This window comes from Mirounga leonina, unplaced genomic scaffold, assembly GCF_011800145.1.
Source record: "Mirounga leonina isolate KUSES-001 unplaced genomic scaffold, KU_Mleo_1.0 Mir_177, whole genome shotgun sequence".
Lineage (NCBI taxonomy): Eukaryota > Metazoa > Chordata > Mammalia > Carnivora > Phocidae > Mirounga > Mirounga leonina.
Window position 1 is genome coordinate 6,412,814 of NW_023270459.1, and position 26,583 is coordinate 6,439,396.

Genomic DNA, 26,583 nt, shown 5'->3' on the forward strand with positions numbered 1-26,583 from the left:
TACTCTCTGCAGCGAGGGTGGGGGAATAATGGGGTTGACCGCCCCGCCAAAAGGTCTGAGTCACCCAGCTAAGGCCCGCAGGGGCTCAACGAACTCTTCCTCCCCGTCCCCGACTCGGTCCCGGGTCCCCCCGAGGCGGAAGCTGTTCCTGACCGCTCGGCTCAGGGTCCAGCACTCCCGCCGCGCCTTCTACGTGGCGTCGGGTTTGGTCACTGTCCTCGCGGTGTCCGTGCTCCTTCAGGGAGGTGCCACGACTTCATCCGGGCGCACCGCGTTTACCCCCGGGGCTCCAGACAAGACGCCGGGTTCCTAGCTCCGGCCTTGCTGCGGCCTCGGAGACCCCCGCCTCTGCGCCGCAGGACTGACACAGTATCGAAGCCTAGATTAAGGCCGCGAGGCTCGGAGAAAGCGAGCGAGGCGCCCAGGGGCCCCAGTTCTCCCCGCGGCGAGTCTCGGACCTGGGGCGCGGCTCCGCCCGGCCAATCCGGAGCCGGGGCGGGGCCAGGGGCGTGGTCTCGGCGGACCCGGCTGGGACTCCAGGGCTCGGGGCCTGCCCGGGGGCGGGGCTGGAGGGGCTGCCGCGCGGGCGGGGCGGGACGGGGGCGGATCCCGGCGCCCTCCCGGGCGGACGCGCTGAAGAGCCTTACTTAGTCCGCCCTCCGCGTCCGCACCGCAAGCATGACCGACGCGCTGCTACCCGCGGCCCCCCAGCCGCTGGAAAAAGAGAGCGACGGCTACTTTCGGAAGGTGGGTGGCCTCGGGTGGGCGGGCTGCCTACGGAGAGCTCCAGACCTCCTGCACCCAGGCTGCGGAGGGGGCTGCGGGAGCGCGCGGCCGGGGTCGACCAGGCCCGGAGGGGGAGGGGGCGCACTGGCCTGGGGCGGGAGGGGCAGAGGCTCCGGGTGAGGGTTCCGGCGGCTTCGAACCCGCAGGCACAGTGCAGGTGGCTTCCGGGGCTGGGGGCGGGGAGGGGTGCCTGGGGCTGCCCCGCGCAGGTGGCGGCAGAGGCTGGGGGCAAGGAGGGGTGCCCGTGGCCGCCCCGGCCGGCGATCCCGCGCGGCTGGGGAAGGGATCAATGCCTAGTTTGGGGGGCTCCCGCAGCCTTGCGGCACGTTGGGACCGGAGCCCACCTTGAACCCGAGCGCTGGTCGGGGCGCGGGTGGAGATAGTGGGATCGCTCCAGGTGGCTTGGCGTTCTCCTCTAGCCTCCAGACGCTTCCAGTGTCCGCTTCTTCGATTTTTAGAAGGCAGGGGAGATTTGTCGGTGGGAGGTGACCTCGGGCGTTGCCCCCTTTTCTGCCCCGAGTCGCCTGGGAGGGAGTACGCGCAGCAGACTTGAGGGCGCGCGGCCTCGCCCCTGCTCATTTTATGCCAGAGCGGATTTATCCGTTTGTTGGAGAGACCCGCAAAGAGTGCGGGCTCCGCGGGAGATTGGTACGTCCTTGCCCCCCTCGGCACACCCCGCGCCACCCGCCCTGGGATAACAGTCCGGCAGCCCAGTCCCTCAAAAGCGACCACAGCCCGCAGGGTGGGGGCGCGGAGATGCCCGCAGGTGGCCAGGCCTGCAGTACAAAGATGCTTTCGAACCCAGAGACACGGTGACACTTTCCACCCTGCCTCCTTGGAGGTTCTAGCGAGTCTAAAAATAGCCTTTGGCGGTTGGCCAGCTTTGACTGGGTAGGTTGAGAGATTGTTGTGTTTTTGTTTTGTTTTTATAACTTATAGGACAGCGGGCGGAGTGCCTAATTATAAATAGGGAAGTGAAACTGTTTCCCACAAGACAATCCTTAATTATTAAAAGCCTAACGATCCAGTCGGCAAATGAACTTGGAATCTTTCCTTCTTCCACCTGACACAGCCTTTGGGCTTTTCCTCTTTGGTGAGGAGCAGTGGCCCCAGGGGATGGGCAGGACAGGAGGGGAACTAGAAACAGGTGAGGTTAGAGTGGGAAAAATTCTTTTTGGTTAAATTGCTTTTAGCATTAAAAAAAAAAGTAGTTTTAAAGTATATTTAAGTTCTAAGATGTCATCATGGAATTACAGGATTATAACTTCTAATTATGTGTGGCATTTGGGACAGAGGATCACAGGCCATGGAATTGCAGAAGGAGGTGGGGCCTGGGAATCCCTAGATCTTGGTCCTAAGGCCCCAGAACCTGACTGCCACCCTGACAAAATTCCTGTGTAGCCTTCAGCAAGTTGCTGTCTCTTCCTGGGACTTCATTTTCTCCCTGAATCGTTTGTTCTCTCAACAGGTGGAAGTCTGGACCCACAGCAGCATTTGGGGCAAATGACAGAGGGAGGGGAACACCTGTGAGGGTTCCATCCCCAAGTCTTCCAGAACAGGTTTTCCAGGGGAGGATGAGCACAGGAAAGAGAGGGGACGGCCCGGTTGGCAGGGAAGCTGGGAAAGGATGCAAGGTTGGGTGTTTTTACTTTTTATTTTTTATTTTTTTTAAAGATTTTATTTATTTATTTGAGAGAGAGAGCACATGAGAGGGGGGAGGGTCAGAGGGAGAAGCAGACTCCCTGCCGAGCAGGGAGCCCGATGCGGGACTCGATCCAGGGACTCCAGGATCATGACCTGAGCCGAAGGCAGTCGCTTAACCAACTGAGCCACCCAGGCGCCCAGGTTGGGTGTTTTTAGATGCAGTTTCTCTGGTGGTCAGTAGGAGAATCGTGGGTGCAAAATAAGATGAAACACTGGTTTACAATTAGAAACATCTCTTTTGAAAAGGAGATCTTGTAATGATCGTTGTGCTACATCATACCAGCCCAAAAAATGTTCTTTGTACCAGAATATTAAAAGGTGTTGACGTTGAACCCCTTCTCAATTTGTGATCTGAGCCAGTTTGACCTAAAACAAATGCTCCCTGAATGAAAGGTAGATGTTAGACAGGTGAAAAGGGGAGGAAGAGCACTACAGGTAGAGGGAACAGCATGGGCGAAGGCATGAATTGGAACCCTCTAGGGTGTGCAGCCCTAAGTGGGAACGAGGCTGTTCGGAGCCATGCATCCCGCTAAGGAACCAGGGAACCTCAGGGATCCATTCGAGTGTTTCAAGAAGGACCAGATGTGAAAGATTCATGTCCCAGAAAGCTGAGTGATCTGTGAGTGGGGGCTGGGGGAGAGGCCAGGGAGGATGGGGGTTTAGCTCCCTGAAATTTCCATCATCTCTGCCCTGCCTGCTCTGATACCATCAAGGACTTTCCAGTCAGTTATAAAGTGCTGTGTGAACACAGCCTCACCACTCATCCTAACCACCAGCCTGCTCCCCGAACTCAAACCGGGGGTCCAGCATCGAGACAGGGATCCTAGTGAGGAGGTCAGAATGATGAGCAACAGCAGTGTCAGCGGGGATGGGAAGAGCTAACAGATGGGATGTGTGGGGAAGGTGCCGATGACAGGAATCCAAACTGTCTGCCTTGGGTGTCTGGGTGGATGGGCAGGCACCAGGCGGGGGAACCTGGAGCCTGGTGTAGGGCAGGTGGATTTGAGGCCCCCATGACATATCCAAGTGGTGGTCTCACAGGGGAGTCCACTCTACAGACCTGACAGGCATGAGAGTACCCTGGCTGGAGATGCGGCTTTGGGGGTGCCCCAGTTGGGAGGCATTTGGGGTGCTGTGAGGGGGCCCAAGACAGAAGGGAATAATACATCCACTTAAGGGACAAGCAGAGGGATGGGAAGCAAGCCCGAAGGGCCGCCGTGTCAAGGAAGCTGAGAGAAGAGTCTTTTTCGTGGAGAGGTGGGGTTGACAAGTCAGAGGAGCGCTGGAAAATACTGGATTTAGTTCTTCAGGGGGTTGTTAGCTAACAAGTGGGTAGAGTCGGGGCAAAAGCCAATGTGGTGGGGTGCAGAGGGGAGAAGGGCAGAGAAGGTGATAGTCGGGAGATTAGAGGAGAGAGATGGCAGGTTCATTTCAGAGTGAGGAAGTCTGGAGCCTTTTTAAAGCTGTTTTTTTTTTTCCTTTCAAGGGTAAAAATTTTATTTTTGAGGAACTTCATACTGCACATTTTTAAAGAGTCACATAAAAAAAAAAAAGAGTCACATAAGAAAGCAAAAATGTTATCCTCCCCTCATCCTAGAAATAAATAAGGGCATAAAATTTCTTTTTAAATCACGACACTTGGAAGTTTAGCACCAGCATCCAAAGTGAACAAAAAAGGAAAAAAAAGCATTTACTATATATTTCAGATTTCTTTGGTTGGGATTCTCCCCATGTGGTATTAATATTTCTTCTTTCAATTCATATTACCAAAACAGTAAAAACCAGGAAAAAAATATAAACCTAGTGGTTGCTGAAACTGGGGAGGTTGCTCTCTTGTCTTTTGTGCAGGCATTCCCGGGATCTCAGCTTGCTAGAAAAATTGGCTGACTTTTTCCTTTTGCAGTTGTCTGTTTCATAAAGAATAATAGTAAACATTCTAATGTCCACATCTTGGTTATGAGTCTTCCACATTATTGCTTGGATGTTTCTTTGGTGTTGGTTAAGGTCATGGTCTGCTTTACGTAAAGCTGTTTTTTAAAGAAGTTTGGGGTGGAGGGCAAGGTTGAAGATTCAGGGGAGAAAAGGAAGGAAAGAAGGAAGGAAGGAAAGTAGGAAGGAAGGAAAGAAAAAAAGAAAGAAGGAAGGAAAGGAAGGAAGAAGAAAGAAAAAGAAAGAAAGAAAGAAAAAGAAAAGTTGGAGACAGCTGCTGCACATCCGGGGTGGATGAGCCAACCAGGGGCAGTACGCGAGAACCCCTGAGACTGGAGATGCCTCCAGGATGAGCTCCTCCATCCCATCTTTGGGCTTGGGAAATTTTGCACACACTCAGAGGATCAAATTAATTGCTACTGAAATCAGGCTTCTCTTTCATCCGAATGTTCTTTATTCTGTCTTTTCTCTCCTTCCTTTTTTTCTCAAAAATGCCATTCTGCTCCATTCATTCAAAAAGCATTTATTGAGTGACAGCTCTGAGCCTGACCCCTGTCAGATGCTGGGGCAGACTCGGCTCTCGCTCAGTCTGGCTTCTGGCTTCTGTGGCTGTTCGCGGTGGGCCTCATGTCCTGGGGTGCGGGCAGTGCTGGGAGTCAGTGCTTTGTCCAGATAGATAGCTCAGGCCATGCTTGAATAGGAATCTGCTTCTTTGCTTTAGAACAGAGAGCAAAAAAGCGTGTTTGGGAAGGGCTTGTGGGCGGGGGGGGGGGGGGGGTCCATAGTCCATATTCAGAGCTTCAACTCTGTTTTGTGTGACTTGCATACAAAATGCAAACAAATTGCCCAAAAGTTCACTCTGCCGGCAGGGCCTAGACCCCAAATGTACAAGGCAATCATCGGCAGAGAGAGAGGTCCCCAGTAAATCAGGGTCTTCTTTGGGGTCATGTAGCTCTTGGCTGTACAGAGCCCAAGGACACGGACACAGCTTGGCCCCAGGCCACCAGTATAGACTCTGGCCTCCTGGGGCTGGCAGCTGGGGGGGGTGGGGTCTCTGAATTAAAAACAAACAAAACCCACAGAAAACTTTCTGGTCTATTGCAACGTGTTCCTCTCTTCTCTGGCTTCTCTGGCTTTTCCCTTTACATCAATATGTTTACATAGAGTCACACGCTCTATAACCATACATTACTTTCTTAAAAGAAAGGCCAGTGGAAGGGGAGCTGCTTTTTCCCAAACAGATTTTCATGCTCGTCCTGATGGAAGTGGGTGGGAGAATGGAAGAAGGCGTGTTCTAGTTAATGCAGAGGAATGTAAGTTTCTGGGGCACCATATCCTTGGAGCAGATCCTGTCTCCGGAGATCTCTGGGTGCTGTCGTCCTAAAACCCACAGGAAATCCTGTCCGTGGCTGAGAGAAAACGAGCTGGAGAAAAACTTGAGAAAGCCTTTCCCCGGGGCTGTTGAAAGGGGCCCTCGATGAAAGGTCTTAGCAGAGTGTGGAAAGATTCAATCAGGACAAAGTGCAGTATTGTCTGTCCTTATCTCTGCCTCTTCATCCTTTGGGAATAAAAATGACCCGAAATGAATTTAGCTCCATTGTTTTTACCCCAGAGCTGGAGGAGAAGTTGTTTCATGTCCACAGAAACCTCCAGGCTGGACAGGGCCCCAAGGTTCACCGTGTGTCCTGGTTTATGGTCCCTGTTTTCTCTGGGCTTCCTCAAGGCTCCAGCAGAGAAGGAAGAATTCTTTTTTTTTTTTTTTTTAACCTAGAAACTCCTCCTAGTTTCCGCTCTGCACCATTCATCTTAGTGAAGTGTAATTCTGTGTTAGGCACGTGAGCACATCATCTAATTATGAGCACACTTGTGTGGGGGGATGCTTCCTTTTGGGCTAGGTCCACAGAGCACAGTGTGGGTCCTGGGGGCTCCATCAGCTCCACCTTTATTGGGTAGTGATAACGTCCCTCCAGGTGTCTGGACCCATCCCCTTGGAGCCTTGAATCCTTTCCCAGATGGGGAGGGAGGGAAGAGGGGTGTGAAAGTTGGTGATGCTGCCCCCTCCCTACCCGGTACACCGCCATGGTCTAAGCCAGGTCCTAAAGGCCAGGCTGGCTCCAGGTTGATCATGGCCTTGGTGAGCATCTGCCTGGTTGCACGGTTACACACTAGGAGTCCAGAGGCTGTGTATGACAAACACCTCTTCACACTGAGGGATCCTGGCCAGGAGGGGTCGCCTGGCAGAAACAGAATTTCCTATTATGCAGCCATCAAAAGGAATGAGATCTTGCCATTTGCAACGACGTGGATGGAACTGGAGGGTATTATGTTGAGTGAAATAAGTCAAACAGAGAAAGACATGTATCATATGATCTCACTGATATGAGGAATTCTTAATCGCAGGAAACAAACTGAGTGTTGTTGGAGTGGGGGTTGGGGTGGGAGGGATGGGGGGACTGGGTGATAGACACTGGGGAGGGTATGTGCTCTGGTAAGCGCTGTGAATTGTGCAAGACTGTTGAATCTCAGATCTGTACCTCTGAAACAAATAATGCAATATATGTTAAGGAAAAAAAAAAAGAAGAAGAAGAAGAAGAAGAAGGTAGCGGGAGGGGAAGAATGAAGCGGGGGAAATAGGAGGGGTAGACGAACCATGAAAGACGATGGACTCTGAAAAACAAACAGGGTTCTAGAGGGGAGGGGGGTGGGAGGATGGGTTAGCCTGGTGGTGGGTATTGAGGAGGGCACATTCTGCATGGAGCACTGGGTGTTATGCACAAACAATGAATCATGGAACACTTCATCTAAAACTAATGTTGTAATGTATGGGGATTAACATAAGAATAAAAAAATGAAAAAAAAAAAAAAAAGAAACAATTTCCAGGGTGACTCAGAGTAGCGTCAGCGTGATGGACTAGCTGTGACACCGTAAATGTCCCTTGCTTCCTGGGGCTATTTGGATGGATCCCAAGACACCACCTGTTGATACGAGGCATTGGCCTTAGCCTCGTCACCACTTCCTTCTCTGGGTCAGGTGCCAGAGTCTCGTGACAGAAAGGCTACATTGGAGGTAGCCGCAGGGGCAGCCCAGCCACAGGATAGGGTGGCAAAGTGGGCAGCAAGGGGCGCCGGCCAGGAGCGAGATCTGCCTGCAGCACCAGGGACGGGGGGAGAGATGCGAGTCTTTCTGGCCTTTCCAGTCAGATCCACACTTCACTATGGCTGTATGCCCTTAGCAAGTCCCAGGTTTTGATTGGGTTATAAGAAGAGGAAAGGGCAGGTGATCGAGAACTTCAGAAGTAGTTTCTTTTTCTCCAGAATTATTTGTATTATAAAAGTAACATGAATTATTATAATTCCAGAAAAAAGTAATTACAGGGGCACCTGGCTGGCTCAGTCGGAGGAACGAACGACTCTTATCTTGGAGTCATGCATTCGAGCCCCACGTTGGGTGTAGCAATTACTTAAAATAAACTTTAAAAAAAGGTAATTACAGAAGTGTGCAAATTCGCACACATATACCAGCCCTTACCCCGCACAGACGCGCTCCGTAGACAAGAACCGTTAACTGTGGCTGAGTGAATCCTACCAGTTGAAATAAGCAGGTCATTATTTAGGACTGGAAATATATTTGTTTCATGGAAAATTTCGGTGTTTGCAAAGGCTTTGTTATTCATTCAACACGTTGAAAAACAACTGTGAGTGGTACGCAGGAGGTGATGGTAAAGATTCGTAGAAGTGACTGAAGGCAGCCTTTAGTTAAAGATTATGGCGAAGTGTTGATTTCATATTGTGTCACCCCTTGCCCCCCCCCACCCTGTGCGAATGGTTGGGGATGCGGAAGAAGAGCAGGTGCTCTTTGATGTGCAGCCCCCAAGCCCGGCAAAGATCCTGGAAGGGCAGGAGGGCTCTTGAAAAATGCCGGACTTACGCTAGATTCTGTTCATCATCCAGCCTGCCCCGAATCTCGAGCATGGTGAAAAGTTAAATTAGATGTGTGTGTGTATTGCAGGGTATTACCTGCTATTTCAGTGCTTTCTGGGTGACAGCTTCTGGCTAACTCACAGTTCTGTTTTCCAGAGTTGGGTGGTTGAGTGGGGGATTGCATAACTAGGAAGGAGTGACAGAAGCAGAGAAAATATCTTTGTGCTACAGGAGCAGCAAAAAGCACCCTCTTTCCCACGTGCTGTGCGAGGGGGGCTCTAGCTAGGAGACCCTGCCCCCAGTCTCACGCCGGAACGGGAGACCCCGGGTGCACACTGTGCCTTCAGTTTGCTGCAGAAACATCTCCGTGTGTAAGCTTTCTCTTTGGCTATGTGGAAGAAGAGCCCGTGCTGGTTTTCTGGGGCGAGGGGAGCCAGGCGCCAGGCACTGACCTGAGTGTGGGGTGTGGGGGGGTGGTTGGGGAGGGGCGTGGAGAGGGAAAGACTGTTCCATTCCCTCTGCATCTGCCATCTGGGTGGCCTGGCCTTTCTACCTTCCTCAGGTCTGTCTCTGCAAGGTGTAGGCTGAGTAGCTTTTCCTTCCTGGCAAATTAAGTGCCTCTAGTTTGCGCCTGGGTATTGCTTTTAAATACTTGTTTCCCAGCTGAGCGATGGGACTAGGCACAAAGGGCACGCCAGGGGGATGTTGACAAAGGGAGTTTTCACTCGAGGTGAACTTATTCTAATTAGGACTCATGAAAGAATTGCAGATGCCAGAAAAATCCAATCCAAAATGACACATAAACACACTGTGGCGCATCCCTACAATGGAATTCTAGCAATGAAAAGGAGCAGGCTGCTGATGAGTGCAACCATATGGGTGAATCTCAAAGCATAATATTGAGCACAGTAAGCCAGACACAGAAGAGTCTATACTATATGATTCCATTTATCTGAAGTTCTAGGACAAGCAGAAGTCTGTGGTGATAGAAACCAGAGTGTTGGTTGCCTGGGGGGGGATGAAAATGTTCTTTTTGATAGGAGTAGTGGTTACAGAGGTTTATACATTTTTTTTTTAAAGATTTTATTTATTTATTTGAGAGAGAGAGAGTGAGCACGAGAGGGGGGAAGCGGGAGAGGGAGAAGCAGACTCCCTGCTGAGCAGGGAGCCCGATGCGGGGCTCGATCCCGGGACTCTAGGATCATGACCTGAGCTGAAGGCAGTCGCCCAACCAACTGAGCCACTCAGGCGCCCACAGAGGTTTATACATTTGTCCAAACTCATTGAACTGTATATTTAGAATCTATCTGTTTTACTATGTGTAATTTATACCTCAATTTATTTATTTATTTATTTATTTTTTATTTTTTTTAGATTTTATTTATTTGAGACAGAGAGAATGAGAGACAGAGAGCATGAGAGGGGGGAGGGTCAGAGGGAGAAGCAGACTCCCCGCCGAGCAGGGAGCCCGATGCGGGACTCGATGCCGGGACTCCAGGATCATGACCTAAGCCGAAGGCAGTCGCTTAACCAACTGAGCCACCCAGGCGCCCTATACCTCAATTTAAAAAGCTTCTGCCCAAAAGGGAATGCATTGGTTCCTGTAACTGAGCAGTCCGAAGGAATCGTTTCAGGTCTGGCTTGATCTAGGGCTCAAATGCTGCTACGAACAATTTCTCAGCTGTGTTCCCCCTGGATTGGTTTTCATTTCTGGGGAGACACTCCCCAACGATGGTAAAGGCCAGTGGGGAAAAATGAAGATGTCTTCCTGATGGGTTCTGATTATCCTATGTCACGTGCTCACTCTGAGTCAATCTCAGGGGCCAGGGGCCTTCAATTTCCTACTGAGCAGGCATGAAGTCAGTGTTTTTCCTCTTGGAAAGGAAATGGGGGAGCATTGAATTACCACCCTTGACTGTCAAGGGCTGTGAGGTCCAGGTCACTGTGTCCAAAGGATGCTCAGTGATGCTGGGCAGCCCTCAGCCAGGAAGCACAGGAGGGGTGTCTGGGGGTCGCAGCCAAGCTGTCCCGGCATTCCTCACCGCCCCCCCGCCCCGCCCCGTATTCCTGCTGCTGGCTGCTTCACGGCTCACCTTAGAGTGACAGCAAGCAGGGACGTGGGCTTCAGTCCTGCCCCCGCCCTCCCCGCCCGGAGGATCTTGAGTAGCTCACTTGACCAGCAAGCCTCAGAACTGTGGGATCTCGGCTGCTGTCCCAGCATCTACACCGGCAGTCTGACTCATGGGACTTGCCATATGGTAAAGTTGAGGCGTCACTGGGATCTCGGCTATGTCCCAGGGTCCACACCAGTGGTCTGACTCATGGGACACACCATGTGATGAAGTTGAGGCTTCACTTAGTGTACTTGCTTTTCTGGGTGTTGGCTGTGGGACCATCCTTCCAGCATTTTAACCCTGTTGCAGTTGCCCACACCTTAGTCTGGGAAGGGAACCAACAGACTCTGTGTGGTGGAAAGACTCACTTCACTGTAGGACCCTGACCCTTGAGGCCAGGATAGTTCAGCAACGCACCCCCCCCCCCCCCCCCCCCCCCCCGCACCGTTCCTGGCACCGTTCCTGCAGGTGTGACAGGTACTGCTTGGGGCCCTGGCACAACCCCTCCAGTTTGCAGTCACTCAACATCCTGTTATGAACCCACCAAGAAGGAAGGCATGAGTGAGGACTGTGGTCCCCAGCAGCAGAGAACCACTGGCCGGGGCCAGTGGACAGCTAGCAGCCTCTGGAGATGCCAGGGGGTCTTTATAGCAGTCTTGCCCAGATTTGCCTCATGGGGCTCCCAGAAGCTTCCATGTAGTCCTGTGGGTTCCTAGTGTTTCCAGCTGGCCCAGCATTCCTACCTGTCAGTAAGAAATAATGTCGTTTTGGTTCTAATTACTCAATCATATCTAATCCTAAGCATTCCTCTGTCTTATCTAGAAACTTGACTCCGCATCTGTGGGCCAGCCAGAAGTTGGGTAAAGTATAGGAGCAGGAAAAAGTTCTTACCCATGAGCTGGAATGGCTGCTTATCTTAGCTCTGGGAATGTACATAAAGGAATTTGTTATTAAAGCCTTTCTGTAAAATGGAACACAGCTTGGGTTGAAGCATGTGATTTGGAGTCAGATCAGACCATCCCTTTGTAGTAATTTTGGAAAGCGTAAAGGAAAAGGAGGGCCATTATTTTAGAACTTTAATATTCATTTAGCTTCACATTAAAAGACAAGTCAGTCTTCTTTTTTTTTTTTTAACAATGTAGTGATTGATTGATTGATTGATTGATTTAAAGATTTTATTTATTTATTTGACAGAGAGAGACATAGCAAGAGAGGAAACACAAGCAGGGGGAGTGGGAGAGGGAGAACCAGGCTTCCCACTGAGCAGGGAGCCCGATGCGGGACTCGATCCCAGGACCCTGGGATCATGACCTGAGCTGAAGGCAGACGCTTAACGACTGAGCCACCCAGGCGCCCCGACATGTCAGTCTTCTATCTGCAAAAAGATAGTTTCCTGATTTTTATTTTAAATCAGAGATCATTGAATGGCTTGAAAGATGTTGTTAGCTGTAAGACCATTCCAACTTAGATTATAATATATGTGTAATTGGAACTTGGGGGTGCTGCCTGGGGGCACGTGGGTGGTGACCTGCTGGCAAGTAAGGATGAGAAAACTTTGTAGAAGGAGGAACTTAACTCGTTTCTGACCCACTGGTCCAAAGGCCACTGATACGGGGAATCCCTGAGAAGATTAGGGCTCTGAATAACTTCTCCCCCCTTGGGGTGGAGGCCACGGGCATGCCTTGGGCAGAGGTGGGGCTGAGCTGAATGGCAGGGTTGCAGTTGCAGAGAAAGGGCATCTCTAAACGGAGTGCTGCCCACCAGCCACCCCCCGGGGTGTAACCACAGCCCCCCTCAGTGGGCAGAACCTAAAGATAAGCTTCACAAAGGAATGGAGTCCTCACTCAGATCCCAGGGCTTCTTACCTGACAGGGTGGGAAGCACACCAGTAGGTTAAAATGAAACTTTCATTTTGTTCTTAAACTTTTCAGAATGAAACATTTCAGTCTAAATACTCTAGGAAATAATGAACAGACAACACAAGACAATTCACTGAAAAAAGAAATTCACGTGATCAATAATATATGGAAAAAAAAGTTTACCAATAATAAATGCAAATTGGAAGAACAGGATCCCTGTTTTTGCATATCAACTTGGCAAAGACTAAAAATAATACTTTTCAGGTAGCACCTGGGTGGCGCAGTTGGGTAAGTGCTGACTCTTGGTTTCAGCTCAGGTCACGAGATCAAACCCTGCGTGGAGCTCCGTGCTCAGCACAGAGTCTGCTTGGGTTTCTCTCTCCCTCTGCCCCTCGCCCCCGCTCTCTCCCTAAGATAAATAAAAAGAATACTTTTCAATTCAAAAATAAAGACAACACGGTTTAAAATGGGCCAGTATCTGAATCGATATTTCTCCAAGGAAGAGACACAAAGGGCCAATAAGCACGTGAAAAGATGTTAAACATCATTGACCGTCAGGGAAATGCAAATCCAAACCATAATGAGATCTCACACACACTAGATTGTCTATTAAAAAAATAATAATAATAACTAGTATTGTCAAGGATATGGATAAATTGGAACCCTCATAAACTGTTGGTGGGAATGTAAAATCATATAGCCACTTTGGAAAGTAGTTTGACAGTTCGGCAGTTGGTTAGACCCAGGATTAACCATATGGCACAATAATAGTTCCACTCCTCGAAATATACCCAAGAGAAAGGAAAACATAAAAACATCCACATAGGGCGCCTGGGTGGCTCAGTTGGTTAAGCGACTGCCTTCGGCTCAGGTCATGATCCTGGAGTCCCTGGATCGAGTCCCGCATCAGGCTCCCTGCTTGGCAGGGAGTCTGCTTCTCCCTCTGACCCTCCCCCCTCTCATGTGCTTGCTCTCTCTCATTCTCTCTCTCTCAAATAAATAAATAAAATCTTTAAAAAAAAAAATGCACATAAAAATGTGTACACAGATAAGCAGCCTTATTCATAATAGCCAAAAAGTGAAAACACCCCCAAATGTCCATCAGCTGATGAATGGATAAGTTAATGTCCTACATTCTTTTTTTTTTTTTAAGATTTTTTTTTAAGATTTTATTCATCCATTTGACAGCATGAGCGAGCACAAGCAGGGGGAGCAGCAGAGGGTGAGGGAGAAGCAGGCTCCCCGCCGAGCAGGGAGCCCGATATGGGACTCCATCCCAGGGTCCTGGGATCATGACCTGAGCCAAAGGCAGACACTTAACCAGCTGAGCCACCCAGGTACCCCAATGTGGTATGTACTTATAATGGGGTATTAGTCCGGGACAAAAAGGAGTATGGTATTGATACCTGCTCCAAGATGGATAAACCTTGAAAAATCATGCTAAGTGAAGGAGGCCCATCCCAAAAGACCATATTTTGTATAATTCCAATTGCATGAAATATCCAGAATAAGCAAATCTATACAGACAGAAAGTAGATCTGTGGTTGCCTAAGGCTAAGGGGAGAGGACAAGGATTAGGGAGTGCCTTTCTCTCTTGGAGGGTAATTAGGCTGGTGAACTGGAGGTCTTGAAGTTTCTAGGGCTATACCTTTGCCCTGGATATAGACCTTAAAGAAAAAAGTAGAGGTTTATAAAGATTCATGCTTACAAATATGCATCAAGTAATTATATATAATAGCAGATACTTGGAAGCAATCTAAATGTCCAACTATAAGGAAATGGTAAATCTTTTTATTTTTTATTTTTTATTTTTTTTAAAGATTTTATTTATTTATTTGACAGAGAGAGACACAGCGAGAGAGGAAACACAAGCAGGGGGAGTGGGAGAGGGAGAAGCAGGCTTCCCGCTGAGCAGGGAGCCCGATGCGGGACTCGATCCCAGGACCCTGGGATCGTGACCTGAGCCGAAGGCAGACGCTTAACGACTGAGCCACCTAGGCGCCCCAAATCTTTTTTTTTTAAAGGCCATATTATTCAGTCATTAAAATCATGGTTTTGAAAAACATTTCATAATAAAGGAAAGTTTAATGCTAGAGTATTCCGTGAGAAATTTTGATAGACGGTACGTGCCACTGTGCAGGAAAGAGTTAACAGAGCAGGCTTGAGGTTGCTCTTTGGAAGGTCTGCTTGCGAAGGTTGGCCCCTCCCTGGCACCTGGGAACCTGGCTCTTGGAGTGTTCCCTTCTTCCCCTAACTGATAAGGTTGGCTCACCCCCCCAGACCAATGGCACAGACCATGTGGTTTATGAGGAACACCTGCTTTCTTTCTGGGAGTCTAGAATCTGGTTACGTGCTAGTCAGACGGTGCCTTTGTGATCAGTCCCCGATAAAACCCCTGGGTGTTGATTTTCTAATGGGCCGACCTGGGTGGTGACATCATATACACGTTGCTGCGTTTTTGTTGCTGGGGGAAGGATATGCTCTGTGTGACCCTTCATGGGAGGGGGAAAGCATAAGGGAGGCTGCTTCCGGTGGATTGCTCTAGAACCTACCCATGTCTTTCCCCCTTGTGGTCCAGCTCTGTATCCTTACTAAGTTGCCATCATATAGCTGTCGGTGCAATTACATGCTGAGTCCTGTGAGTCTTAGTGAATCTGAACGAGGGGCTGGTCTCGGGAACTCCCAACACCGCACTAATATGAAAAATGACAATAAGCGTGTAAAATACATGGGCAGGGAGAAAACCACCATACAGTGGCTGTTTCGGAGTTGCATTGTTATGAGTGACTTTTGTTTTCTTTTGATACTTCTCGGTATTTTGTGTATTTCCCATTTTGATGTTACTTTTAGTTTCAGAACAGGTTCATTTTTAAAGCATTTCTGTTATATTCAACGTTGTCATCATGTTTAGAGTGGCTGACCTCTGAAAGGTCATCTTTCATTTTCCCTTAGGGTTGCAATCCTCTTGCACAAACTGGCCGGAGCCGACTGCAGAATCAGAGGGCTGCCTTGAACCAGCAGATCCTGAAAGCCGTGCGGATGAGAACGGGAGCAGAAAACCTCCTGAAGTGAGTGACTGCTGGCTCCATTGCCTCGGTGGGGAGCCAGCCTTTCCTGGGGCCTGTCCATCCCGAAACTCTCAGGCCTGCCCAGCTTCCTCTTTAGCTCTCAGGGTTTTTTTTTTTTTAAGATTTTATTTATTTATTTATTTGACAGAGAGAGACACAGCGAGAGGGGGAACACAAGCAGGGGGAATGGGAGAGGGAGAAGCAGGCTTCCCTCGGAGCAGGGAGCCCAATGCGGGGCTCGATCCCAGGACCCTGCGATCATGACCTGAGCCAAAGGCAGCCGCTTAACGACTGAGCCACCCAGGCACCCCACTCTCAGGTTGTTTTTTTAACTTTGGGGTCCCCTCCTTGTTCTAGCGCCTGGAGCAGGCCCTTCCTTGCCTAGAGCTTTATTATGTTCAGGACAAGTATTTTACCCAGCCTGTTTGTGTGATTGGGGATGGGGGAAGCCAATGATCACATTCCTGTTTGTTTTCCCTGCTTTCTATGGGACGTGTCTGTTTTCTCTATTGCCTAGTGGAGAAACTATGCCCAGTCTAAAATCACCGCTTGGTAACCGTTGGATGTATAAAGGAGAAGAAGGCAGGAGGGAGGGAATGGGACATTTCTGTTGCTAGTGTCCATCCCTCTAAGGAGAGGCCCCAGTGCAGCCCCATGGCCTTGGGGCTCTGGTGGGAAAATAGTTACTTATCAAGCTTAGAACTCAGTGAAGCTTTCCCTTTGTCATAGGCAGCTCTAAGCCCTCCCCACACCCTTCGGTGCAGTGTCAGACAGGTGTGCCAGCTTCCTCTTGTTATAGTGTAGCCTTTCTTCTTCCTTCAGAGTTCGGGGGGTACCTCTTGTCAGCCTCATGCCGTCTTCTGCACTGGTGGTCAGCACTGTGCCTGCTGCCCGGCCAAGTGAGACAGATGCCTCCTGCAGCCTCAGAAAGAGACGTGGGGCGCTCGCAGGGACCTGGAACCCACAGACCTGGAGGGAACCCGGAAACCTGGCAGGATATGGATAATGGGTGTTCCCAATGGGTCAGCTGCACCGTTGGAGGCCTGGAGAGCCCAGAGGCTGCTCTGAGACCGTTGGTCTCAGATACACCAAGCAAATACACCAAACCAGGTGTTTGTAACAGAGCTGCGATACTCTGGTGGTCAGATACGTCCCAGCATCACGATCAGCTCCTCCACAGGGGCCGCTCCCCTGAGCAGCCAGTAAAGACAGGAAACATAAACTTAGGGCAACTTCCTTTGGGAATCCTTCTGTATCTGCTTCCTAGGAAAGATGTCTGAGATACTAAGTGGGGGAACAGCGAGACGCAGGACAGCATGCCCTGCGTCTGTGTTTAAAGGATTGGTGTGTTTGGTTTTGTGCATGCAGAGACTTTTTCCAGAAAGGACGAAGAAAGAAGCTGCTAGAGTCAGCTCTGGGGAGCAAGACCAGGGATGGGGGTGAAGGTGACTCTTAACTTGTCATGTTACTTCCTCCGGTGTTTGGATGTTCTTTTACGAAGTGCCTGAATTACTTTTATTCATTTTTATTGTGAGATCCTGCAAAGGCCTGGAGGATAGTATCACTAACCACCTAAACCTACCACCAGCTCAGGAACAACAGTACCTTGTGTCGGCATTGATATACGTGGGCTAGCAGAGAACACAAGTCCTGGCATGGCCAGGGTTCTGGAAACCTCTTCTCCAGCTACTTCTTTAACAGAGTAGAAGCTAGGTTGTGACTGGAGGAGATAACAAAGCCATTATGACATTTCACCCTTATTTTTTTTTTTAAGTTTATTTACTTATTTATTTTTTTAAAGATTTTATTTATTCATTTGAGACACAGAGATACAGAGAGAGAGAGAGAGAGAGAAAGCATGAGCAGGAAGAGAGGCAGAGGGAGAGGGAGAAGCAGGCTCCCCGCTGAGCCAGGAGCCCGATGTGGGGCTTGATCCCAGGACCCTGGGATCATGACCCGAGCCGAAGGCAGACGCCCAACCATCTGAGCCACCCAGGCGCCCTACTTATTTATTTTTAAGTAATCGCTACACCCAACGTGGGGCTCGGCCTCACAACCCTGAGATCAAGAGTCACACGCTGCCCTGCCTGAGCTGGCCAGACGCCCCACAACATTTCACCTTTTACAATGTCTGGTAGTGTCCTTGTCCCCAGAGAAGTCTGGAGCTGGGGACGGTCAGGTCCACGGTATAGTGGACCTCATGCAGCCGGTGTAGCTTGGGAGAAGCCCCCGATTTCGGGATCGGCGGCCCTGGGCCAGCTGAGCTTGCCGTGCTGGGAAGGCTGCAGGCGCATCCCCTCCCATCCCCCCCGGCGTGATTTGTGGTGGCTGGTTTTGGTTGACACTTTGGTGCGGCTAAGGAGGCAGGCGGGTGGCCTTGCCTCTGTGGCTCCCCAGGAGCGGACTGCAGTGGATGGGGCTGTTCATTCACCCCATAAATGAATTTGCTGAGCACCTAGCAAGGGGCAGGCTGTGTTTGAGGTGCAAGAGGAGAAGGCTGCAGGCCCTGCTTTCCCGATGCTTGATCTCCTGTGGGGGGACCTTAAATACACAGCAGACAAGTCCAGTCATGTCAGAGGTGATGTTTTCTAGGGCGTTGATGAGAGGGAAATGTGACCGTGTGGCTCAGCCTTCGAAACAGGCCAGTCAGGGGGCCCTCTCTGACCAGGGGCCTTGGTGTTTCTAAGGCGGGAACCGGGGTGGTTTTGTTGGTCTTGCTCTTTTAACAATAGCGGCAAACAGCCTCCGAGGCCCGGTGGTTCAAGCTCATTGTCAGGTTGGCCGTTAGGGAGCTGGCAGCGCAGGGCGGGGAGGTGGGGAGGGTGGCTTGTTAATGATTTTCGCAGTGACCTAAAAGTTCAAAGTGGCCCTTTCTGGAGAATGTTGTGAGAGAGAACCCTAAAGGTATTTATTAATCTGACTCCAGCAGCAGCAATGGTTTCCCGAAAACAAATAAGGCGTTCAGCCAAGTCTGGCTCTGGCCCTGTGGTTGGCGCTGGGTGGCTGATTAGGTGGCTGTCCCTGCTGCCAAGGTCTGTGCGCCTGTCTGCTTTCAGGTTCTCGGATGTCCCTCCACGGCCGTCAGGTAAAGATAGAGCGTGTGGGGGGGGTGCCTGGGTCGGTTCAGCGTCTTACTCTTGGCTTCGGCTCAGGTCATGGTCTCGCGGTCATGGGATCGAGCCCCGCTTCGGGCTCCACGCTCAGTGTGGAATCTGCTTCAGATTCTCTCTCCCTCTGCCCCTCCTCACTCACACTCTCTCTCTTTCTCACATACATAAATAAAATCTTAAAAAAAAAAAAAAAGAGCATGTGGGAAGATGACCCCCAAATGCAGGAGTGCCAGGGTCCCAGTGCTTACCTGCATTGGTAGGGGGCTGGGCAGGCCCTAGAGGAGCCAGGCTTTGTACCCCTTCAAGGTCTTCTCCTCCTCTGAGCTGGATCTGCCTAGAGTCCGTGAGCTTCCTGGAGTTTGACTGGAAAGAGATCAGATATTTTAAATGTACTTTTCCAGGCTAAGCAAGGACAATATTCTCTCTCTTTTCCTAGCACCCTGCCCTCCCTTGAGTAAAGCTGGGGTGGAAACATGATGCTGTTTCTCTGAAACAGAGATGGTCTTTGTGGAATTTAAAGTGTGTTGCCATGTCGTTCCATTTTCACTAACTGGGCCTTTGCATAAGGGCAGGGCGTTTGACATCTTTGGGCTCAGGTTCCCCTCTTATTCCGGTACTTTTTAGAGCAGGGCTGGCCCCCTCTGAGGCTTACAGGGGCTGGGTGGGCTCAGGAAAGACTGGAGGGGCTGGGCCTGGTGCTGTGAGGCATTAGGGAGTGGTGGGGACAGTGGCAAAGTGCAGAGCACATGCTTTCTCTGGAGGGGCCACCTGCAGTGTGCCTCGAATGGAGGGGAGGACGAGGGTTGCCAGGTCTAAGGATTTTTTTTTTTTTAGCAGAAGATAGGGATCTGACCTTTTTCTCTCCTTTTTTTTTTTTTTTGAATCTTCTGATAGTTGAATTTTAAATATTGGTGCATAGTTGAATGGGGGGACAATAACACCCTAAGGACCAAGTAAACAAGCCCCCCTTGACCTCCAGTTTGTAACCTCTGCTCCGGAGGCTCATGAAGCTCTGCGCCGGGGGTGACCAGGGTTGGTGGCAGCTGTAATAAGAGTGACTCGAGGTTAGTGGCTGCTCACACCGTCAGTTCTGAGGGAGACTGGCGTGTGTCTGTGCCGTGTGGTGTGTGAGCCCCCCTTGGCCTTTGGGGCTCACAGCAACCCTGAGGCCTCCCTTCCTACACTGGCTACCCTGGGAGCAGATGTCTTGCCAGACCGGCTGATCTGCTGTCCTCGCTGGGTGACCACGGGAGGCCACCAGGTGGTACTTGCAGGATTTGGGGTCAGATGGATTAAGGTCAAACTGTTCCAATAAGGTCTCCGAAGCTGGTGCAAGTCTTTGGTGCTTCTCAACATGCCTGTTCCCGGTTGCGGGGGAAGGGGGCAATTTTACTGAAAGACTTGGAAGGAAAAAGTTACACTAAAGCAAATGGAGATATATGCGTCAACATTCAAAATTCACCTGCATCTTTAAGACAAAACACCGGACGTTAAAGAAATTTGGGCCTTGGAGCAAAGAAGTAAGCCATTACCACGTGGGAACTTCTTAAGGTAGAAAAGGTCACGGGGCGCCTGGGTGGCTCAGTTGGTTAAGCGACTGCCTTCGGCTCAGGTCATGATCCTGGAGTCCCGGGATCGAGTCCCGCATCAGGCTCCCTGCTCAGCAGGGAGTCTGCTTCTCCCTCTGACCCTCCCCCCTCTCATGCTCTCTCTAGCTCATTCTCTCTCTAATAAATGAATAAAATCTTTAAAAAAAAAAAAAAAAAGAGAAAAAGAAAAGGTCTCAGCAGCTCCAAATTCAGGGAAAGAATGTGTCAGTACCCTCAGGAAATAATTGGATGTGGCCTTCTGTCCCCATTCACGCTTGTTGGGCTGATCACTCATCGAGGCAGTGGGACACCTTCTCATTCTTGACTTTTGCAAGTGTGTGCGTGCTCTTTATGAAAAACCCAAGGGAAGAGGCCTTTCCTTGGAGGTCCAGGCCAGAGGGAGGCCGTGGAGAACCTAGGTTGGAGACTCTGGGCTGAAACACCCTTTTGCCTCATCCCGGCTGGCCTCAAGGGCTATAACCTCGGTCATTGGGCCATAAACTTCTTGGAGGAGGTTTGCAACCAAGGGAAGGTGAGAAAAAAAGCCATGTTCTTCCAAGGAGGCCCATAGAAACGATTTGTTGTCATCTGGAAAGGCAGCCCAGATGCAGAGCACCAGTATTGAGGAGACTGAGGCTCTGGTTTTAATTCCTAAAACCAGCTGGTTCTATTTTTATATGTTACCCTGTGCTGTTCTCCCAGCCTGGGCACATACATCATATTCAATTGATTTACCTTCTTTGAGAAGCCCCCTTCCTCCAGTGAATCTGAAAAATCATTCTCTGTGCTAGAAACAGCTCACACTTGAGGGTTGGTTTCCCATTCGTCTTTGTACCCAAAGGTTAGCATTGTGGAGACTGACCCTGAAGCCCCACCTGGCCACCAACTTTTTCCAGAGTGACCCACACAGAGGTCCATGTCCAAAGAGCAGCTCATTGATTTGTTGTCAATCCTAAATCTCAAATTGCCAAGTCAAGAGGGAAGAGAAGTGGCAAATCAATATATAGAGGTGGAAAAATCAAGTTGGCCTATTTGGAGGCTCTGCAGATATTTGGGCAAGGGTCTTAGGGTGTAAATTGTTGTATTTAAGTTGGATCCACTCTGTTGCAGAGAACCAGTCCCTCGCAACCCCCACCATTGCTTCTAGGGAGTCATCTTTACTGCCATTTGTTCTTACATCAACTGAAATTTGCTGAGCCCCCACCACGTGGAAAAGACAATGCCAATTTCCAGGAGAAAGAGAAAGAAATAGAAGGCAAAGGTCTTGTTCTCCATTGTAACTTCTGTATCCTTTGCTAGACATGGGCCACGGTTTGTCTCCGAGCTTTCTGGCAGGCAGTATGAAGATGGGACAGTGACTTGGAACACATTTCATACCTGTTGGTTCAGCCAAAGGCAAACCAGTTGCAAAGAAGAAGCTTTTCCCGGTTTCTTTCCTCGTGTCCTTGTGGACATTATCAGCTAGTGAATCAGTCACATTCTCAGAAACATCTCTGTGGTACAGATTTTACAAGCGGCAGATTGTGATTGTGGTGGTAAAATCAATTCATGGGGTTGCTGTGGTATTATAAAAAATAAATATTTGGGGGTGCCTGGCTGGCTCAGTTGGTAGAGTGTGGGCCTCGATCTTGGGGTTGTGAGTTCAAGCCCCACGTTGGGCATAGAGCCTAATTAAAAACAAAGACACTATGCCTGGTTCCTGGCACAGAGCTCCTAGAACCCTTGGAATCTCCTGTCTTCTGTATGCTAATGGGGGGACAGGGCCTTCAAAATGGGGCTTTTAACCAGAAAGACCAAACCTGGTGAGAGGATTAGAACTTACAGAGCCACCCCCAAACTTCCGGGGAGGGGAAGGCGGCTGAAGATTGAGTTCAGTTGCCAATGGCCAATGTTTAATCGATTGTGCCCACATAATGAAATAGTGAAACCTCCATACAACCCCTCACAATGAGGTTTGGGAGCTTCCAGGTTGGTGAACACATCGAGGTGCTGGGGGCGGGGGGATGACCTGCCTGGAGAGAACACGGAAGCTGCTCACCCCTCCTTGGCCTGTGGATCTATTCCATCTGACTCTTAAGTTGTGTCCTTTAAAATAAACCAGTAGGGGCGCCTGGGTGGCTTAGTCGTTAAGCGTCTGCCTTCGGCTCAGGTCATGATCCCAGGGTCCTAGGATCGAGCCCCGCATCGGGCTCCCTGCTCGGCAGGAAGCCTGCTTCTCCCTCTCCCACTCCCCCTGCTTGTGTTCCCTTTCTCGCTGTCTCTCTCTGTCAAATAAATAAATAAAGTCTTTAAAAAAATAAAAAATAAAATAAACCAGTAAATGTAAGTCAAGTGTTCTCCTGAGTTTTCTGAGTCATTCTGGCAAATTACCATAGAAGGGTGTTGGGGGAACCCTTGATTTGTAGCTGGTTGGTCATGAGTGCAGGTGCCCCCCCAACCTTGTGCCTGGCACTTGACGTGGGGGCAGTCTTGGGGTGCTGAGCCTTTAATCTGTGGGAATTGAATTGAATTGAATTGCTGGACACCCAGTTGGTGTCAGAGAATCAGAATTGGAGAGTTGCGTATATTACTCCTTTAAAAAAATACGCTCTTAGAATAGAATCAAATATATTGGCATATATTGTATGCGTGGCAAAGTTCGGTTTGTGTGACTTTCGTTTTAGGGGTATGTATGTATATGTGTATACTGTGTTGTGATATAAAATGTACTTCTTAAGGGTAATCATGCTTTCCCCCCCTCTCCGCCAAAATCCCTAAACCAATGATATTCACCAGAATGAGCTTCCAATATCTCGTTGCCCTGCTGGGAAGCCCAGATGTGCATGTGTGAAGACGTACTGAGTAGTAAAAGGGCCAGTGTCATCCTATTTGCAGCCAGGGTCAAGCATGGCTTTTTCTTTTTTAAAAAATTTTTTTATTGTTATGTTAATCCCCATGCATTACATCATTAGTTTTTGATGCAGTGTTCCATGACTCATTGTTTGTGCATAACACCCAGTGCTCCATGCAGAACGTGCCCTCCTCAATACCCATCACCAGGCTAACCCATCCTCCCACCCCCCCCCCAGAACCCTCAGTTTGTTTTTCAGAGTCTATCATCTCTCATGGTTCATCTACCCCTCCGATTTCCCCCCTTCATTCTTCCCCTCCTGCTACCTTCTTCTTTTTTTTTTTTTTCTTAACATATATTGCATTATTTGTTTCAGAGGTACAGATCTGAGATTCAGCAGTCTTGCACAATTCACAGCGCTTACCAGAGCACGTACTCTCCCCAGTGTCTATCACCCAGTCACCCCATCCCTCCCACTCCAGCAACCCTCAGTTTGTTTCCTGAGATTAAGAATTCCTCATATCAGTGAGGTCATATGATACATGTCTTTCTCTGACTTACTTCGCTCAGCATAATACCGTACAGTTCCATCCACGTCATTGCAAATGGCAAGATCTCATTCCTTTTGATGGCTGCATAATATTCCATTGTATATATATACCACTTCTTTTTTTTTTTTTTAAAGATTTTATTTATTTATCTGAGAGAGAGAATGGGAGACAGAGAGCGTGAGAGGGGGAGGATCAGAAGGAGAATCAGACTCCCCGCTGAGCAGGGAGCCCGATGTGGGACTCGATCCCGGGACTCTAGGATCATGACCTGAGCCGAAGGCAGTTGCTTAACCAACTGAGCCACCCAGGCGCCCTATACCACATCTTCTTTATCCATTCATTTGTCGATGGACATCTTGGCTCTTTCCACAGTTTGGCTATTGTGGACATTGCTGCTATAAACATCAAGGTGCACGTACCCTTTCGGATCCCTTCTTTTGTATCTTTGGGGTAAATACCCAGTAGTGCAATTGCTGGATCATATGGTAGCTCTATTTTCAACTTTTTGAGGAACCTCCATACTGTTTTCCAGAGTGGCTGCACCAGCTTGCATTCCCACCAACAGTGTTGGAAGGTTCCCCTTTCTCCGCATCCCTGCCAACATCTGTCATTTCCTGACGTGTTAATTTTAGAAGCATGGCTTTTTCTGAGGAGGCGTGGCATGAGCTTGTGGGTCAAGGAGAAGGAGTTCAGTGATGGGCAGAGGAGAGAGAGAAGGGGGAGAATACATATAAACACATCATGGAGAGAAATTGATGAGCTCAAATATGTGGCAAGGTAGGGAGAGCCCCAGTGCAGAGGACAGACTGTAGGGGAAGTGATTTAGCATTTTACCTCCTGGGGGAAAGGTGAACAGGCAGTGAGCAAAGCGAGCCCGTGACAGGTAGCTGGATTTTCATCAGCTGGCGAGGGGAAGGGATCAGGTACCATTTCTTCCGCTGGCTAGAGCTCTTGGCTGATGAGCCTCAGGTGTCCTCATCCATGAAAGGAGGAAGTTCTAGTAGCTGGTCCGAGGAATGACTGAGGACTTGCCGGGATGGTTCATGGGCATGTGCCCCACAAGGCCTGGCTCAGTATTTGGTTATTATTGCCAGTGTTACTTTTGCAATGATTCCTAATCCATAAAATGAGGGAACACCTGTAAAGTCTTCCAGCAGGTGTCCAAAATTCTGCTTTGAGGACTTGAGTAAATAAAGTTCATGCCTTCATACTGTTTAACACCATTCCATTCTAGGGATATATCTCATTTTACTTATCCAATTTGCCAGTTAATGGATATCTGGGTTTTCCCCACTTTTTGGCTATTATGAGTAATGCTACTATAAACATCACATACACCTTTGTTGGGATATAAGTTTTCATTTCTCTCACATAGATTCCTAGGAGAATCTCAGTTGTATGATAAGTTACACATAGTAACGTTTTTATTGATTTTTTTAAAAAAGATTTATTTGAGAGAGAGAGAGAGAGCAAATGGCGGAAGGGGCAGAGGGAGAGGGAGAATCCTCAAGCAGATTCCCCACTGGGCACAGAATCCAATGCAGGGCTCAATCACACGACCCTGAGATCATGACCTGAGCCAAAATCAAGAGCCAACCAGGTGCCCCAGATATTTAGCATTTTTAGAAACTACCCAGCTGTTTTCCAAAATGCTGTGTCGTTTACATTCAGCAGTGTGTGAGGAGAGTTCCAGTTTCTCTACATCCTCCCCAACACTTGTTATTGTTTCTTTTTTAGTATAGCCAGTCTAGTTGTGTATTGGTATCTCATTATGCTTTTAATTTGTATTTCCCTATATTGAGTCAAGACATACCTTTTTGTGTGCTTATTAGACATTCATGTATATTCTTCAGTAAAATGTCTATTCAAGTCTTTGTCCATTTCATGAATTCAGAAAGTTGCAGGATACACAATCAATATACAGGAATCTGCCTTATTTCTATACACCAATAATGAATTATCAGAAAGAGAAATTAAGAAAATAATTCCATTTACAATTGCATCAAAACTAATAAAATACCTAAGAATAAATTTAACAAAAGAGGTGAAAGACCTGTACACTGGAAACTATGACACTGATGAAAGACATTGAAGGCACAAATAAATGGAAAGATATCCCATGCTCATGGATTGGAAGAATTAATATTGTTCAAATGTCCATACAGCCAGAGCAGTCTACAAATTCAGTGCAATCCCTATCAAAATTCCAGTGGCACTTTTCAAAAGTAGATAAAACAATTCTAAAATTTCCATGGAACCACACAAGAGTCTGAATAGTCAAAGCAATCTTGAGAAAGAAGAACAAAGTTGGAGGTATCACGCTTCCTGATTTCAAACTATATTACACAGCTATAGTAATCAAAACAGTATGAGGGGCGCCTGGGTGGCTCAGTTGGTTAAGCGACTGCCTTTGGCTCAGGTCATGATCCTGGAGTCCCGGGATCGAGTCCCACATCGGGCTCCCTGCTCAGCAGGGAGTCTGCTTCTCCCTCTGCCCTCTTCCCTCTCGTGCTGTCTGTCTCTCATTCTCTCTCTCTCAAATAAATAAAATCTTTAAAAAAAAAAAAAACAGTATGGTATTGGCATAAAAACAGACACATAGATGAGTGAAACAGAATAGAGTACAGAAATAAACCCATGCATATATGATCAATTCACTTAATACAAAGGAGCCAAGAATATACAGTGGAGAAAGGATAGTGTCTTAGCGATGGGGAAACTGGACAGCCGTGTATAAAAGATGAAACTGGGCCACTGTCTTACATGACACACAAAAATTAACTCAAAATGGATTAAAGACTTGAATATAAGACCTGAAACCATAAAAGTCCTAGAAGAAAACACAGGGGGTAAGCCCCTGGACATGGTGATGATTTTTTGGATTTGACACCAAAAGCAAAAAAATAAACACGTGGGACTACACAGCAAACTACAAAACTGCACAGCAAGGACCATCAACAAAATGAAAAGGCAGTGGGAGAAAATATTTGTAAGTCATCTATCTGCTAAGGGTTTCATATCAAAATACATAAAGAACTCATACAATTCAATAACACAAAAACAATCTGATTAAAAAACCGGCAGAGGATCTGAATAGACATTTTCCCAAAGTAGACAAAAGA

The 26,583-nt window shown here is 48.7% G+C and overlaps 1 protein-coding gene across 1 annotated transcript in view; it reads left to right on the forward strand.

The window, feature by feature from the left end:
* The first annotated feature begins 665 nt into the window (after positions 1-665).
* RHPN2 (rhophilin Rho GTPase binding protein 2) overlaps positions 666-26,583 on the forward strand; it is a 60,780-nt gene continuing 34,862 nt past the window's right edge. Inside the window, exons 1-2 of the mRNA XM_035023508.1 lie at positions 666-747; positions 15,266-15,381. Coding sequence (XP_034879399.1) covers positions 679-747; positions 15,266-15,381 — 185 coding nt within the window. The 5' untranslated portion in view covers positions 666-678. The remainder of the gene's footprint in view (positions 748-15,265; positions 15,382-26,583) is intronic.